Source organism: Eublepharis macularius, chromosome 2 (genome assembly GCF_028583425.1).
Source record: "Eublepharis macularius isolate TG4126 chromosome 2, MPM_Emac_v1.0, whole genome shotgun sequence".
NCBI lineage: Eukaryota > Metazoa > Chordata > Lepidosauria > Squamata > Eublepharidae > Eublepharis > Eublepharis macularius.
The window spans coordinates 209,966,283-209,985,123 of record NC_072791.1 but is presented as its reverse complement, the minus strand read 5'-3'; the positions used below and the strand labels follow the sequence as shown (position 1 = coordinate 209,985,123).

Genomic DNA, 18,841 nt, shown 5'->3' with positions numbered 1-18,841 from the left:
GCAGACGCAGACGCAGACGCAGACGCAGACGCAGACGAAGATGAAGACGAAAACGAAGATTCAGACGCAAATGCAGACTCAGAAACAGACGCAGACGCAGGCGCAGGCGCAAACGAAAGTGCAGGCGCAGACTCAGACGCAGACGCAGACGCAGACGCAGACGCAGACGCAGACACAGATGATGACGCAGACGCAGACGCAGACGCAGACGCAGACGCAGACGCAGACGCAGACGCAGACGCAGACGCAGACGCAGACGCAAACTCAGAAACAGGCGCAGGCGCAGGCACAGGCGCAGGCGCAGATGCAGGCTCAGGCGCAGGCTCAGGAGCAGGAGCAGACGCAGACGCAGACGCAGATGCAGGCGCAGGCGCAGGCGCAGACGCAGACGCAGATGCAGAAGCAGACGCAGACGCAGACACAGACAAAAATCAGACCCAGACCAAATCGAAGACGAAGACGCAGACGCAGACGCAGACGCAGACGCAGACGCAGACGCAGACGCAGACGCAGACGCAGACGCAGACGCAGAAGTAGATGCAGACGCAGACGCAGACGCAGACGATGATGCAGACGCAGACGCAGATGCAGACGCAGACACAGACGCAGACGCAGACCAAGACGAAGAAGCAGATGAAGACACAGATGCAGAAGTAGACGCAGACGCAGACGAAGACGCAGGCACAGACGCAGACGCAGACGAAGACGCAGACCCAGAAGCAGACGCAGACCACGACCAAGAGGCAAACGGAGACGCAGACGAAGATGCAGACGCAGACGCAGACGCAGACCAAGACGCAGACGCAGACGCAGACGCAGACGCAGACGAAGATGAAGACGAAAACGAAGATTCAGACGGAAATGCAGACTCAGAAACAGACGCAGACGCAGGCACAGGCGCAAACGAAAGTGCAGGCGCCGACTCAGACGCAGACGCAGACGCAGACGCAGACGCAGATGATGACGCAGACGGAGACGGAGACGGAGACGGAGACGGAGACGGAGACGCAGACGCAGACGCAGACGCAGACGCAGACGCAGACGCAGACGCAGACGCAGACGCAGACGCAGACGCAGACTCAGAAACAGGCGCAGGCGCAGGCGCAGTCGCAGGCGCAGATGCAGGCTCAGGCGCAGGCTCAGGAGCAGGAGCAGACACAGACGCAGACGCAGATGCAGGCGCAGACGCAGACGCAGACGCAGAAGCAGACGCAGACGCAGACACAGACAAAAATCAGACCCAGACCAAATCGAAGACGAAGACGCAGACGCAGACGCAGACGCAGACGCAGACGCAGACGCAGACGCAGATAAAGACGCAGAAGTAGATGCAGACGCAGACGCAGACGCAGACGATGATGCAGACGCAGACGCAGATGCAGACGCAGACACAGACACAGATGCAGACCAAGACGAAGATGAAGACGGAGACGCAGATGCAGACGCAGACGCAGACGCAGACCACGACGAAGACGAAGACAAAGACGAAGACGCAGAAGAATACACAGACGCAGACGCAGACGAATATGCAGACGCAGACGCAGACGCAGACGCAGACGCAGGCGCAGGCGCAGGCGCAGGCGCAGGTTCAGACGCAGATGCAGACGCAGACACAGACGCAGATGCAGACCAAGACGAAGATGAAGACGGAGACGCAGATGCAGACGCAGACGCAGACGCAGACGCAGACCACGACGAAGACGAAGACAAAGACGAAGACGCAGAAGAATACACAGACGCAGACGCAGACGAATATGCAGACGCAGACGCAGGCGCAGGCGCAGGCGCAGGCGCAGGCGCAGGCGCAAATTCAGGCGCAGGCTCAGGAGCAGGAACAGACGCAGACGCAGACGCAGACGCAGACGAAGACGCAGACGCAGACGCAGACGCAGACGCAGACGCAGACGCAGACGCAGACGCAGACGCAGACTCAGAACAAGGCGCAGGCGCAGGCGCAGGCGCAGGCGCAGGCGCAGATGAAGGTGCAGACGATGACGCAGACGCAGACGAAGGCGCAGGCGCAGACGCAGACGCAGACGCAGACGGAGACGGCGCAGGCGCAGAAGAAAAAGCAGACGCAGACGCAGACGATGACGATGACGCAGACCCAGACAAAGGTGCAGGCGCAGACGCAGACGCAGATGCAGACGCAGACGCAGACGCAAGTTCAGGCTCAGGCTCAGGCGCAGGCGCAGGCGCAGGCGCAGGCGCAGGCGCAGGCGCAGGCGCAGGCGCAGGCGCAGGCGCAGGCGCAGGCGCAGGCGCAGGCGCAGACGCAGACGAAGACCAAGACGCAGACGCAGACGCAAACGCAGGCGCAGGCGCAGATGAAGGTGCAGACGCAGACGCAGGCGCAGACGATGACGCAGACGCAGACAAAGGCGCAGGCGCAGAAGAAAAAGCAGAAGCAGACGCAGACGATGACGATTACGCAGACCCAGACAAAGGTGCAGGCGCAGACGCAGACGCAGATGCAGACGCAGACGCAGACGCAAGTTCAGCCTCAGGCTCAGGAGGAGGCGCAGGCACAGGCGCAGGCGCAGGCGCAGGCGCAGGCGCAGGCGCAGGCGCAGGCGCAGGCGCAGGCGCAGGCGCAGGCGCAGGCGCAGGCGCAGGCGCAGGCGCAGGCGCAGGCGCAGGCGCAGGCACAGGCGCAGGCGCAGGCCAAGACCAAGACCAAGACCAAGACCAAGACACAGACGCAGACGCAGACGCAGACGCAGACGCAGACGCAGACGCAGATGCAGATGCAGACGATGACGATGACGATGACGATGACGATGACGATGACGATGACGCAGGCGCAGACGAAGAAGCAGACGCAGACGCAGACGATGACGATGACGCAGACACAGACAAAGGTGCAGGCGCAGACGCAGAAGCAGACGCAGACGCAGACGCAGACGCAGACGCAACCGCAGGTGCAGGCGCAGGCGCAGGCGCAGGCGCAGGCGCAGATGCAGACGCAGACGCAGACGCAGACGCAGACGCAGACGCAGACCAAGACCAAGACCAAGACGCAGATGCAGATGAAGACGCAGACGCAGACGCAGACGCAGACAAAGATGCAGACGCAGATGCAGACGCAGATGCAAGTGCAGGCGCAGGCGCAGGCGCAGGCGCAGGCGCAGGCGCAGGCGCAGGCGCAGGCGCAGGCGCAGGCGCAGATGAAAACCACAATGAAGACGAAGACGCAGACGCAGACGCAGACCAAGACGAAGAAGCAGATGAAGACACAGACGCAGACGCAGGCGCAGGCGCAAACGAAGGTGCAGATGAAGACACAGATGCAGACGCTGTCGCAGACGCAGATGAAGACGCAGGCACAGACGCAGACGCAGACAAAGACGCAGACCCAGACGCAGACCACGACCAAGAGGCAAACGGAGACGCAGACGAAGATGCAGACGCAGACCCAGACGCAGACGCAGACGCAGACGCAGACGCAGACGCAGACGCAGACGCAGACGCAGACGCAGACGCAGACGCAGGAGCAGGCACAGACGCAGACGAAGACGCAGGCGCAGGCGCAGGCGCAGGCGCAGGCGCAGGCGCAGACGCAGGCGCAGGCGCAGGCGCAGGCGCAGGCGCAGGCGCAGGCGCAGACGCAAACGCAGACGCAGACCACAACAAAGACGAAGACGCAGACGCAGACGCAGACGCAGACTCAGACGCAGACACAGACTCAGACGCAGACGCAAGTGCAGACGAAGGCGCAGACGAAGGCGCAGACGCAGACGAAGGTGCAGACGCAGACGATGACGCAGACGCAGACGAAGGCGCAGGCGCAGAGGAAGACGCAGACGCAGACGCAGACGCAGACGCAGACGCAGACGCAGACGCAGACGCAGACGCAGACGCAGACGCAGACCAAGACCCAGACGCAGACGAAGACGCAGACGCAGACGCAGACGCAGACCAAGACGCAGACGCAGACGCAGACGCAGACGCAGACGCAGACGCAGACGCAGACGCAGACGCAGACGCAGACGCTGACGCTGACGCAGACGCAGATGCAGACGCAGACGCAGACGCAGACGCAGACGCAGACGCAGACCAAGACGCAGACGCAGACGCAGACGCAGAAGCAGACGCAGACGCAGACGCAGACGCAGACGATGACGATGACGATGACGCAGGCGCAGATGAAGAAGCAGACGCAGACGCAGACGATGACGATGACGCAGACACAGACAAAGGTGCAGGCGCAGACGCAGACGCAGACGCAGACGCAGACACAGACGCAGACGCAGACGCAGATGCAGACGCAGACGCAGATGCAGGCGCAGGCGCAGGCGCAGGCACAAGCACAGACTCAAGCGCAGGCGCAGGCGCAGGCGAAGGCGCAGGCGAAGGCTCAGGCGCAGGCGCAGATGCAGATGCAGACGCAGACGCAGACGCAGACGCAGACGCAGACGCAGACGCAGACGCAGACGCAGACGCAGACGCAGACGCAGACGCAGACGCAGACGCAGACCAAGACCAAGACGCAGATGCAGATGCAGACGCAGACGCAGACGCAGACGAAGATGCAGGCGCAGGCGCAGGCGCAGGCGCAGGCGCAGGCGCAGGCGCAGGCGCAGGCGCAGGCGCAGGCGCAGGCGCAGGTGCAGGCGCAGGCGCAGGCGCAGGCGCAGACGAAGGTGCAGGCGCAGACGCAGACGCAGATGCAGACCACAATGAAGACGAAGACGCAGACGCAGACGCAGACCAAGATGAAGAAGCAGATGAAGACACAGATGCAGACGTAGACGCAGACGCAGACGAAGACGCAGGCACAGACGCAGACGCAGACAAAGACGCAGACCCAGAAGCAGACGCAGACCACGACCAAGAGGCAAACGGAGACGCAGACGAAGATGCAGACGCAGACGCAGACGCAGACGCAGACCAAGACGCAGACGCAGACGCAGACGCAGACGCAAACGAAGATGAAGACGAAAACGAAGATTCAGACGCAAATGCAGACTCAGAAACAGACGCGGACGCAGGCGCAGGCGCAAACGAAAGTGCAGGCGCAGACTCAGACGCAGACGCAGACGCAGACGCAGACGCAGACGCAGACGCAGACGCAGACGCAGACGCAGACGCAGACGCAGACGCAGACGCAGACACAGATGATGACGCAGACGCAGACGCAGACGCAGACGCAGACGCAGATGCAGACGCAGACTCAGAAACAGGCGCAGGCGCAGGCGCAGACGCAGACGCAGACGCAGGCGCAGGCGCAGGCGCAGGCGCAGGCGCAGGCGCAGGCGCAGGCGCAGGCGCAGGCTCAGGAGCAGGAGCAGACACAGACGCAGACGCAGACGCAGACGCAGACGCAGACGCAGACGCAGACGTAGGCGCAGGCACAGACGCAGACGCAGACGAAGACGCAGACCCAGAAGCAGACGCAGACCACGACCAAGAGGCAAACGGAGACGCAGAAGAAGATGCAGACGCAGACGCAGACGCAGACGCAGACCAAGACGCAGACGCAGACGCAGACGCAGACGCAGACGCAGACGCAGAAGCAGACGCAGACGAAGATGAAGACGAAAACGAAGATTCAGACGCAAATGCAGACTCAGAATCAGACGCAGACGCAGGCGCAGGCGCAAACGAAAGTGCAGGAGCAGACGCAGACGCAGACGCAGACGCAGACGCAGACGCAGACGCAGACGCAGACGCAGACGCAGACGCAGACGCAGACGCAGACACAGATGATGACGCAGACGCAGACGCAGACGCAGACGCAGACGCAGACGCAGACGCAGACGCAGACTCAGAAACAGGCACAGGCGCAGGCACAGGCGCAGGCGCAGATGCAGGCTCAGGCGCAGGCTCAGGAGCAGGAGCAGATGCAGACGCAGACGCAGATGCAGGCGCAGGCGCAGACGCAGACGCAGACGCAGAAGCAGACGCAGACGCAGACACAGACAAAAATCAGACCCAGACCAAATCGAAGACGAAGACGCAGACGCAGACGCAGACACAGACGCAGACGCAGACGCAGACGCAGACGCAGACGCAGACGCAGACGCAGAAGTAGATGCAGACGCAGACGCAGACGCAGACGATGATGCAGACGCAGACGCAGATGCAGACGCAGACACAGACGCAGATGCAGACCAAGACGAAGATGAAGACGGAGACGCAGATGCAGACGCAGACGCAGACGCAGACCACGATGAAGACGAAGACAAAGACGAAGACGCAGAAGAATACACAGACGCAGACGCAGACGAATATGCAGACGCAGACGCAGACGCAGGCGCAGGCGCAGGCGCAGGCGCAGGCGCAGGTTCAGACGCAGATGCAGACGCAGACACAGACGCAGATGCAGACCAAGACGAAGATGAAGACGGAGACGCAGATGCAGACGCAAACGAAGATGAAGACGAAAACGAAGATTCAGACGCAAATGCAGACTCAGAAACAGACGCGGACGCAGGCGCAGGCGCAAACGAAAGTGCAGGCGCAGACTCAGACGCAGACGCAGACGCAGACGCAGACGCAGACGCAGACGCAGACACAGATGATGACGCAGACGCAGACGCAGACGCAGACGCAGACGCAGACGCAGACGCAGACGCAGACTCAGAAACAGGCGCAGGCGCAGGCGCAGGCGCAGGCGCAGGCGCAGGCGCAGGCGCAGGCGCAGGCGCAGGCGCAGGCGCAGGCTCATGAGCAGGAGCAGACACAGACGCAGACGCAGACGCAGACGCAGACGCAGACGCAGACGCAGACGTAGGCGCAGGCACAGACGCAGACGAAGACGAAGACGCAGACCCAGAAGCAGACGCAGACCACGACCAAGAGGCAAACGGAGACGCAGACGCAGACGCAAACCAAGACGCAGACGCAGACGCAGACGCAGACGCAGACGCAGACGCAGACGCAGACGAAGATGAAGACGAAAACGAAGATTCAGACGCAAATGCAGACTCAGAATCAGACGCAGACGCAGGCGCAGGCGCAAACGAAAGTGCAGGCGCAGAGTCAGACGCAGACGCAGACGCAGACGCAGACGCAGACGCAGACGCAGACGCAGACGCAGACGCAGACGCAGACGCAGACGCAGACACAGATGATGACGCAGACGCAGACGCAGACGCAGACGCAGACGCAGACGCAGACGCAGACTCAGAAACAGGCGCAGGCACAGGCGCAGGCGCAGGCGCAGATGCAGGCTCAGGCGCAGGCTCAGGAGCAGGAGCAGACGCAGACGCAGACGCAGACGCAGATGCAGGCGCAGGCGCAGACGCAGACGCAGATGCAGACGCAGACGCAGACGCAGACCACGACGAAGACGAAGACAAAGACGAAGACGCAGAAGAATACACAGACGCAGACGCAGACGAATATGCAGACGCAGACGCAGACGCAGGCGCAGGCGCAGGCGCAGGCGCAGGCGCAGGTTCAGACGCAGATGCAGACGCAGACACAGACGCCGATGCAGACCAAGACGAAGATGAAGACGGAGACGCAGATGCAGACGCAGACGCAGACGCAGACCACGACGAAGACGAAGACAAAGACGAAGACGCAGAAGAATACACAGACGCAGACGCAGACGAATATGCAGACGCAGACGCAGACGCAGACGCAGACGCAGGCGCAGGCGCAGGCGCAGGCGCAGGTTCAGGCGCAGGCTCAGGAGCAGGAGCAGACGCAGACGCAGACGCAGACGCAGACGCAGACGCAGACGCAGACGCAGACGCAGACGCAGACGCAGACGCAGACGCAGACGCAGACGCAGAACAAGGCGCAGGCGCAGGCGCAGGCGCAGGCGCAGGCGCAGGCGCAGGCGCAGGCGCAGGCGCAGGCGCAGGCGCAGGCGCAGGCGCAGGCGCAGGCGCAGGTGCAGGCGCAGGCGCAGGCGCAGACGAAGGTGCAGGCGCAGACGCAGACGCAGATGCAGACCACAATGAAGACGAAGACGCAGACGCAGACGCAGACCAAGATGAAGAAGCAGATGAAGACACAGATGCAGACGTAGACGCAGACGCAGACGAAGACGCAGGCACAGACGCAGACGCAGACAAAGACGCAGACCCAGAAGCAGACGCAGACCACGACCAAGAGGCAAACGGAGACGCAGACGAAGATGCAGACGCAGACGCAGACGCAGACGCAGACCAAGACGCAGACGCAGACGCAGACGCAGACGCAAACGAAGATGAAGACGAAAACGAAGATTCAGACGCAAATGCAGACTCAGAAACAGACGCGGACGCAGGCGCAGGCGCAAACGAAAGTGCAGGCGCAGACTCAGACGCAGACGCAGACGCAGACGCAGACGCAGACGCAGACGCAGACGCAGACGCAGACACAGATGATGACGCAGACGCAGACGCAGACGCAGACGCAGACGCAGACGCAGACGCAGACTCAGAAACAGGCGCAGGCGCAGGCGCAGGCGCAGGCGCAGGCGCAGGCGCAGGCGCAGGCGCAGGCGCAGGCGCAGGCGCAGGCGCAGGCGCAGGCGCAGGCTCAGGAGCAGGAGCAGACACAGACGCAGACGCAGACGCAGACGCAGACGCAGACGTAGGCGCAGGCACAGACGCAGACGCAGACGAAGACGCAGACCCAGAAGCAGACGCAGACCACGACCAAGAGGCAAACGGAGACGCAGAAGAAGATGCAGACACAGACGCAGACGCAGACGCAGACCAAGACGCAGACGCAGACGCAGACGCAGACGCAGACGCAGACGCAGAAGCAGACGCAGACGCAGACGCAGAAGCAGACGCAGACGAAGATGAAGACGAAAACGAAGATTCAGACGCAAATGCAGACTCAGAATCAGACGCAGACGCAGGCGCAGGCGCAAACGAAAGTGCAGGAGCAGACGCAGACGCAGACGCAGACGCAGACGCAGACGCAGACGCAGACGCAGACGCAGACGCAGACGCAGACGCAGACACAGATGATGACGCAGACGCAGACGCAGACGCAGACGCAGACGCAGACGCAGACGCAGACGCAGACTCAGAAACAGGCACAGGCGCAGGCACAGGCGCAGGCGCAGATGCAGGCTCAGGCGCAGGCTCAGGAGCAGGAGCAGATGCAGACGCAGACGCAGATGCAGGCGCAGGCGCAGACGCAGACGCAGACGCAGAAGCAGACGCAGACGCAGACACAGACAAAAATCAGACCCAGACCAAATCGAAGACGAAGACGCAGACGCAGACGCAGACACAGACGCAGACGCAGACGCAGACGCAGACGCAGACGCAGACGCAGACGCAGAAGTAGATGCAGACGCAGACGCAGACGCAGACGATGATGCAGACGCAGACGCAGATGCAGACGCAGACACAGACGCAGATGCAGACCAAGACGAAGATGAAGACGGAGACGCAGATGCAGACGCAGACGCAGACGCAGACCACGATGAAGACGAAGACAAAGACGAAGACGCAGAAGAATACACAGACGCAGACGCAGACGAATATGCAGACGCAGACGCAGACGCAGGCGCAGGCGCAGGCGCAGGCGCAGGCGCAGGTTCAGACGCAGATGCAGACGCAGACACAGACGCAGATGCAGACCAAGACGAAGATGAAGACGGAGACGCAGATGCAGACGCAAACGAAGATGAAGACGAAAACGAAGATTCAGACGCAAATGCAGACTCAGAAACAGACGCGGACGCAGGCGCAGGCGCAAACGAAAGTGCAGGCGCAGACTCAGACGCAGACGCAGACGCAGACGCAGACGCAGACGCAGACGCAGACGCAGACACAGATGATGACGCAGACGCAGACGCAGACGCAGACGCAGACGCAGACGCAGACGCAGACTCAGAAACAGGCGCAGGCGCAGGCGCAGGTGCAGGCGCAGGCGCAGGCGCAGGCGCAGGCGCAGGCGCAGGCGCAGGCGCAGGCGCAGGCTCATGAGCAGGAGCAGACACAGACGCAGACGCAGACGCAGACGCAGACGCAGACGCAGACGCAGACGTAGGCGCAGGCACAGACGCAGACGAAGACGAAGACGCAGACCCAGAAGCAGACGCAGACCACGACCAAGAGGCAAACGGAGACGCAGACGCAGACGCAAACCAAGACGCAGACGCAGACGCAGACGCAGACGCAGACGCAGACGCAGACGCAGACGCAGACGCAGACGCAGACGCAGACGAAGATGAAGACGAAAACGAAGATTCAGACGCAAATGCAGACTCAGAATCAGACGCAGACGCAGGCGCAGGCGCAAACGAAAGTGCAGGCGCAGAGTCAGACGCAGACGCAGACGCAGACGCAGACGCAGACGCAGACGCAGACGCAGACGCAGACGCAGACGCAGACACAGATGATGACGCAGACGCAGACGCAGACGCAGACGCAGACGCAGACGCAGACGCAGACTCAGAAACAGGCGCAGGCGCAGGCACAGGCGCAGGCGCAGATGCAGGCTCAGGCGCAGGCTCAGGAGCAGGAGCAGACGCAGACGCAGACGCAGATGCAGGCGCAGGCGCAGACGCAGACGCAGATGCAGACGCAGGCGCAGACGCAGACCACGACGAAGACGAAGACAAAGACGAAGACGCAGAAGAATACACAGACGCAGACGCAGACGAATATGCAGACGCAGACGCAGGCGCAGGCGCAGGCGCAGGCGCAGGCGCAGGCGCAGGTTCAGACGCAGATGCAGACGCAGACACAGACGCCGATGCAGACCAAGACGAAGATGAAGACGGAGACGCAGATGCAGACGCAGACGCAGACGCAGACCACGACGAAGACGAAGACAAAGACGAAGACGCAGAAGAATACACAGACGCAGACGAATATGCAGACGCAGACGCAGACGCAGACGCAGACGCAGACGCAGGCGCAGGCGCAGGCGCAGGTTCAGGCGCAGGCTCAGGAGCAGGAGCAGACGCAGACGCAGACGCAGACGCAGACGCAGACGCAGACGCAGACGCAGACGCAGACGCAGACGCAGACGCAGACGCAGACGCAGAACAAGGCGCAGGCGCAGGCGCAGGCGCAGGCGCAGATGAAGGTGCAGATGATGACGCAGACGCAGATGAAGGCGCAGGCGCAGGCGCAGACGCAGACGGAGACGGCGCAGGCGCAGAAGAAAAAGCAGACGCAGACGCAGACGATGACGATGACGCAGACCCAGAAAAAGGTGCAGGCGCAGACGCAGACGCAGATGCAGACGCAGACGCAGACGCAGACGCAAGTTCAGCCTCAGGCTCAGGCGGAGGCGCAGGCACAGGCACAGGCGCAGGCGCAGGCGCAGGCGCAGGCGCAGGCGCAGGCGCAGGCGCAGGCGCAGGCGCAGACGCAGACCAAGACCAAGACCAAGACCAAGACCAAGACACAGACGCAGACGCAGACGCAGACGCAGACGCAGATGCAGATGCAGACGATGACGATGACGATGACGATGACGATGACGCAGGCGCAGACGAAGAAGCAGACGCAGACGCAGACGCAGACGATGACGATGACGCAGACACAGACAAAGGTGCAGGCGCAGGCGCAGGCGCAGACGCAGACGCAGACGCAGACGCAGACGCAGACGCAGATGCAACCGCAGGCGCAGGCGCAGGCGCAGGCGCAGGCGCAGGCGCAGATACAGACGCAGACGCAGACGCAGACCAAGACCAAGACCAAGATGCAGATGCAGATGCAGACGCAGACGCAGACGCAGACGCAGACGAAGATGCAGACGCAGATGCAGACGCAGATGCAAGTGCAGGCGCAGGCGCAGGCGCAGGCGCAGGCACAGGCGCAGGCGCAGACGAAGGTGCAGGCGCAGACGCAGACGCAGATGAAAACCACAATGAAGACGAAGACGCAGACGCAGACGCAGACCAAGACGAAGAAGCAGATGAAGACACAGACGCAGACGCAGGCGCAGGCGCAAACGAAGGTGCAGATGAAGACACAGATGCAGACGCTGTCGCAGACGCAGATGAAGACGCAGGCACAGACGCAGACGCAGACAAAGACGCAGACCCAGACGCAGACCACGACCAAGAGGCAAACGGAGACGTAGACGAAGATGCAGACGCAGACGCAGACGCAGACGCAGACGCAGACGCAGACGCAGACGCAGACGCAGACGCAGACGCAGACTCAGAAACAGACGCAGGCGCAGGCACAGACGCAGACGAAGACGCAGGCGCAGGCGCAGGCGCAGGCGCAGGCGCAGGCGCAGGCGCAGGCGCAGGCGCAGGCGCAGGCGCAGGCGCAGGCGCAGGCGCAGGTGCAGGCGAAGGCGCAGACGCAGACGCAGACGCAGACGCAAACGCATTCGCAGACCACAACGAAGACGCAGACGCAGACGCAGACGCAGACGCAGACGCAGACGCAGACGCAGACGCAGACGCAGACGCAGACGCAGACGCAGGTGCAGACGAAGGCGCAGACGCAGACGCAGACGAAGGTGCAGACGCAGACGATGACGCAGACGCAGACGAAGGCGCAGACCAAGACCAAGACCAAGACCAAGACGCAGACGCAGACGCAGACGCAGACGCAGACGCAGACGCAGACGCAGACGCTGACGCTGACGCAGACGCTGACGCAGACGCAGACGCAGACGCAGACGCAGACAAAGACGCAGACAAAGACGCAGACGCAGACGCAGAAGCAGACGCAGACACAGACGCAGACACAGACGCAGACGATGACGATGACGATGACGCAGGTGCAGATGAAGAAGCAGACGCAGACGCAGACGATGACGATGACGCAGACACAGAAAAAGGTGCAGGCGCAGACGCAGACGCAGACGCAGACGCAGACACAGACGCAGACGCAGACGCAGATGCAGACGCAGACGCAGATGCAGGCGCAGGCGCAGGCGCAGGCGCAGACACAGACTCAAGCTCAGGCGCAGGCGCAGGCGCAGGCGAAGGCGCAGGCGAAGGCTCAGGCTCAGGCGCAGGCGCAGATGCAGACGCAGACGCAGACGCAGACGCAGACGCAGACGCAGACGCAGACCAAGACCAAGACCAAGACGCAGATGCAGATGGAGACGCAGACGCAGACGCAGACGAAGATGCAGGCGCAGGCGCAGGCGCAGGCGCAGAAGAAAAAGCAGACGCAGACGCAGACGATGACGATGACGCAGACCCAGAAAAAGGTGCAGGCGCAGACGCAGACGCAGATGCAGACGCAGACGCAGACGCAAGTTCAGCCTCAGGCTCAGGCGGAGGCGCAGGCACAGGCACAGGCGCAGGCGCAGGCGCAGGCGCAGGCGCAGGCGCAGGCGCAGGCGCAGACGCAGACCAAGACCAAGACCAAGACCAAGACACAGACGCAGACGCAGACGCAGACGCAGACGCAGATGCAGATGCAGACGATGACGATGACGATGACGATGACGATGACGCAGGCGCAGACGAAGAAGCAGACGCAGACGCAGACGCAGACGATGACGATGACGCAGACACAGACAAAGGTGCAGGCGCAGGCGCAGGCGCAGACGCAGACGCAGACGCAGACGCAGACGCAGATGCAACCGCAGGCGCAGGCGCAGGCGCAGGCGCAGGCGCAGGCGCAGATACAGACGCAGACGCAGACGCAGACCAAGACCAAGACCAAGATGCAGATGCAGATGCAGACGCAGACGCAGACGCAGACGCAGACGAAGATGCAGACGCAGATGCAGACGCAGATGCAAGTGCAGGCGCAGGCGCAGGCGCAGGCGCAGGCGCAGGCACAGGCGCAGGCGCAGACGAAGGTGCAGGCGCAGACGCAGACGCAGATGAAAACCACAATGAAGACGAAGACGCAGACGCAGACGCAGACCAAGACGAAGAAGCAGATGAAGACACAGACGCAGACGCAGGCGCAGGCGCAAACGAAGGTGCAGATGAAGACACAGATGCAGACGCTGTCGCAGACGCAGATGAAGACGCAGGCACAGACGCAGACGCAGACAAAGATGCAGACCCAGACGCAGACCACGACCAAGAGGCAAACGGAGACGCAGACGAAGATGCAGACGCAGACCCAGACGCAGACGCAGACGCAGACGCAGACGCAGACGCAGACGCAGACGCAGACGCAGACGCAGACTCAGAAGCAGACGCAGGCGCAGGCACAGACGCAGACGAAGACGCAGGCGCAGGCGCAGGCGCAGGCGCAGGCGCAGGCGCAGGCGCAGGCGCAGGCGCAGGCGCAGGCGCAGGCGCAGGCGCAGGTGCAGGCGAAGGCGCAGGCGCAGACGCAGACGCAGACGCAGACGCAAACGCATTCGCAGACCACAACGAAGACGCAGACGCAGACGCAGACGCAGACGCAGACGCAGACGCAGACGCAGACGCAGGTGCAGATGAAGGCGCAGACGCAGACGCAGACGAAGGTGCAGACGCAGACGATGACGCAGACGCAGACGAAGGCGCAGACCAAGACCAAGACCAAGACCAAGACGCAGACGCAGACGCAGACGCAGACGCAGACGCAGACGCAGACGCTGAAGCTGACGCAGACGCAGACGCAGACGCAGACGCAGACGCAGACGCAGACGCAGACAAAGACGCAGACAAAGACGCAGACGCAGACGCAGAAGCAGACGCAGACACAGACGCAGACACAGACGCAGACGATGACGATGACGATGACGATGACGCAGGTGCAGATGAAGAAGCAGACGCAGACGCAGACGATGACGATGACGCAGACACAGAAAAAGGTGCAGGCGCAGACGCAGACGCAGACGCAGACGCAGACACAGACGCAGACGCAGACGCAGATGCAGACGCAGACGCAGATGCAGGCGCAGGCGCAGGCGCAGGCGCAGACACAGACTCAAGCTCAGGCGCAGGCGCAGGCGCAGGCGAAGGCGCAGGCGAAGGCTCAGGCTCAGGCGCAGGCGCAGATGCAGACGCAGACGCAGACGCAGACGCAGACGCAGACGCAGACGCAGACGCAGACCAAGACCAAGACGCAGATGCAGATGCAGACGCAGACGCAGACGCAGACGCAGACGAAGATGCAGGCGCAGGCGCAGGCGCAGGCGCAGGCGCAGGCGCAGGCGCAGGCGCAGGCGCAGGCGCAGGCGCAGACGAAGGTGCAGGCGCAGACGCAGACGCAGACGCAGATGCAGACCACAATGAAGACGAAGACGCAGACGCAGACGCAGGCCAAGACGAAGAAGCAGATGAAGACACAGATGCAGACGTAGACGCAGACGCAGACGAAGACGCAGGCACAGACGCAGACGCAGACGCAGACGAAGACGCAGACCCAGAAGCAGACGCTGACCACGACCAAGAGGCAAACGGAGACGCAGACGAAGATGCAGACGCAGACGCAGACGCAGATGCAGACCAAGACGCAGACGCAGACGATGACGCAGACGCAGACGCAGACACAGACACAGACACAGACACAAAGACACAGACACAGACACAGACACAGACACAGACACAGACACGCAGACATAGACACAGACACACAGACACAGACACAGACACAGACACACAGACGCAGACGCAGACGCAGACGAAGATGAAGACGAAAACGAAGATTCAGACGGAAATGCAGACTCAGAAACAGACGCGGACGCAGGCGCAGGCGCAAACGAAAGTGCAGGCGCAGACTCAGATGCAGACGCAGACGCAGACGCAGACGCAGACGCAGACGCAGACGCAGACGCAGATGCAACCGCAGGCGCAGGCGCAGGGGCAGGCGCAGGCGCAGGCGCAGGCGCAGTCGCAGATGCAGACGCAGACGCAGACGCAGACGCAGACGCAGACGCAGACGCAGACCAAGACCAAGACCAAGACCAAGACGCAGATGCAGATGCAGACGCAGACGCAGACGCAGACGCACACGAAGATGCAGACGCAGATGCAGACGCAGATGCAAGTGCAGGCGCAGGCGCAGGCGCAGGCGCAGGCGCAGGCGCAGGCGCAGGCACAGGCGCAGGCGCAGACGAAGGTGCAGGCGCAGACGCAGACGCAGATGAAAACCACAATGAAGACGAAGACGCAGACGCAGACGCAGACCAAGACGAAGAAGCAGATGAAGACACAGACGCAGACGCAGGCGCAGGCGCAAACGAAGGTGCAGATGAAGACACAGATGCAGACGCTGTCGCAGACGCAGATGAAGACGCAGGCACAGACGCAGACGCAGACAAAGACGCAGACCCAGACGCAGACCACGACCAAGAGGCAAACGGAGACGCAGACGAAGATGCAGACGCAGACCCAGACGCAGACGCAGACGCAGACCAAGACGCAGACGCAGACGCAGACGCAGACGCAGACGCAGACGCAGACGCAGACGCAGACTCAGAAACAGACGCAGGCGCAGGCACAGACGCAGACGAAGACGCAGGCGCAGGCGCAGGCGCAGGCGCAGGCGCAGGCGCAGGCGCAGGCGCAGGCGCAGGCGCAGGCGCAGGCGCAGGCGAAGGCGCAGGCGCAGACGCAGACGCAGACGCAAACGCAGACGCAGACCACAACGAAGACGAAGACGCAGACGCAGACGCAGACGCAGACGCAGACGCAGCTGCAGACGAAGGCGCAGACGAAGGCGCAGACGCAGACGAAGGTGCAGACGCAGACGATGACGCAGACGCAGACGAAGGCGCAGGCACAGAGGAAGACGCAGACGCAGACGCAGACGCAGATGCAGACGCAGACGCAGACGCAGACGCAGACGCAGACGCAGACCAAGACCCAGGCGCAGACGAAGACGCAGACGCAGACGCAGACGCAGACCAAGACCAAGACGCAGACGCAGACGCAGACGCAGACGCTGACGCTGACGCAGACGCAGACGCAGACGCAGACGCAGACGCAAACGCAGACGCAGACCAAGACGCAGACGCAGACGCAGAAGCAGACGCAGACGCAGACGCAGACGCAGACGCAGACGCAGACGCAGACGCAGACGCAGACGATGACGATGACGATGATGCAGGCGCAGATGAAGAAGCAGACGCAGACGCAGACGATGACGATGACGCAGACACAGAAAAAGGTGCAGGCGCAGACGCAGACGCAGACGCAGACGCAGACGCAGACGCAGACGCAGACGCAGATGCAGAAGCAGACGCAGATGCAGGCGCAGGCGCAGGCGCAGGCGCAGGCACAGACTCAAGCGCAGGCGCAGGCGCAGGCGAAGGCGCAGACGAAGGCTCAGGCGCAGGCGCAGATGCAGATGCAGACGCAGACGCAGACGCAGACGCAGACGCAGACGCAGACCAAGACCAAGAGGCAGATGCAGATGCAGACGCAGACGCAGACGCAGACGCAGACGAAGATGCAGGCGCAGGCGCAGGCGCAGGCGCAGGCGCAGGCGCAGACGATGATGCAGGCGCAGGCGCAGGGGCAGGCGCAGGCGCAGGTACAGGCGCAGACGAAGGTGCAGGCGCAGACGCAGACGCAGATGCAGACCACAATGAAGACGAAGACGCAGACGCAGACGCAAACCAAGACGAAGAAGCAGATGAAGACACAGATGCAGACGTAGACGCAGACGCAGACGAAGACGCAGGCACAGACGCAGACGCAGACGAAGACGCAGACCCAGAAGCAGACGCAGACCACGACCAAGAGGCAAACGGAGACTCAGACGAAGATGCAGACGCAGACGCAGACCAAGACGCAGACGCAGACGCAGACGCAGACGCAGACGAAGATGAAGACGAAAACGAAGATTCAGACGCAAATGCAGACTCAGAAACAGACGCGGACGCAGGCGCAGGCGCAAACGAAAGTGCAGGCGCAGACGCAGACGCAGACGCAGACGCAGACGCAGACGCAGACGCAGACGCAGACGCAGACGCAGACTCAGAAACAGGCGCAGGCGCAGGCGCAGGCGCAGGCGCAGGCGCAGGCGCAGGCGCAGGCGCAGGCGCAGATGCAGGCTCAGGCGCAGGCTCAGGAGCAGGAGCAGACACAGACGCAGACGCAGGCGCAGGCGCAGGCGCAGGCGCAGGCGCAGGCGCAGGCGCAGGCGCAGGCGCAGGCGCAGGCGCAGGCGCAGATGCAGACGAAGGCGCAGGCGCAGACGAAGACGCACAGGCAGACGCAGACGCAAGCACAGGTGCAGGCGCAGGCTCAGGCGCAGGTGCAGGCGCAGACGCAGGTGCAGGCACAGGCGCAGAAGCAGAAGCAGAAGCTGAAGCAGATGCATCCGCAGACGCAGACCAAGATGAAGATGAAGACGAAGACAAAGACGAAGACGAAGATGCAGACGCAGACGCAGACGCAGACGCAGACGCAGACGCAGACGCAGACACAGACAAAAATCAGACCCAGACCAAATCGAAGACGAAGACGCAGACGCAGACGCAGACGCAGACGCAAGCGCAGATGAAGACGCAGAACTAGATGCAGACGCAGACGCAGACGCAGACGATGATGCAGACGCAGACGCAGACGCAGACGCAGACGCAGACGCAGACGCAGATGCAGACCAAGACGAAGATGAAGATGGAGACGCAGATGCAGACGCAGACGCAGACGCAGACCACGACGAAGACGAAGACAAAGACGAAGACGCAGAAGAATACACAGACGCAGACGCAGACGAATATGCAGACGCAGACGCAGACGCAGACGCAGGTGAAGGCGCAGGCGCAGGCGCAGGCTCAAGCGCAGGCTCAGGAGCAGGAGCAGACGCAGACGCAGACGCAGACGCAGACGAAGACGCAGACGCAGACGCAGACGCAGACGCAGACGCAGACGCAGACGCAGACTCAGAACAAGGCGCAGGCACAGGCGCAGGCGCAGATGAAGGTGCAGACGCAGACGCAGGCGCAGACGATGACGCAGACGCAGACGAAGGCGCAGGCGCAGACGCAGAGGCAGACGCAGACGCAGACGCAGACGCAGACGCAGACGGCGCAGGCGCAGAAGAAAAAGCAGACG

The 18,841-nt window shown here is 62.9% G+C and overlaps 1 protein-coding gene across 1 annotated transcript; it reads right to left on the bottom strand.

Annotated features, from left to right (window-relative positions):
- Window positions 1–312: 312 nt before the first annotated feature.
- LOC129323599 (pneumococcal serine-rich repeat protein-like) lies at window positions 313–18,104 on the bottom strand. Its single transcript, XM_054970126.1, has 13 exons — window positions 17,991–18,104; window positions 17,317–17,643; window positions 16,417–17,061; window positions 15,877–16,251; window positions 14,233–14,761; window positions 13,277–13,422; window positions 12,271–12,829; window positions 11,321–11,415; window positions 10,862–11,185; window positions 9,902–10,354; window positions 8,737–8,975; window positions 3,148–3,296; window positions 313–323 (listed from the first exon to the last, which is right to left on the bottom strand). The coding sequence occupies exons 1-13, from the start codon at window positions 18,102–18,104 to the stop codon at window positions 313–315; spliced, it is 3,966 nt and encodes a 1,321-aa protein (XP_054826101.1).
- Window positions 18,105–18,841: the final 737 nt, after the last annotated feature.

What these genes read in the sequence shown, in the direction of transcription:
- LOC129323599 (XM_054970126.1), bottom strand. Translation starts at nt 18,104, where the DNA reads ATGCATCTGCTTCAGCTTCTGCTTCTGCTTCTGCGCCTGTGCCTGCAC. An exon ending in CTTCGTCTTCGTTGTGGTCT is followed by an intron (nt 16,252 to 16,416) that starts GCGTCTGCGTTT and finishes TCTGTTTCTGAG; the next exon opens with TCTGCGTCTGCGTCTGCGTC. An exon ending in CTTCGTCTGCGCCTGCGCCT is followed by an intron (nt 14,762 to 15,876) that starts GTGCCTGCGCCT and finishes CCTGAGCTTGAG; the next exon opens with TCTGTGTCTGCGCCTGCGCC.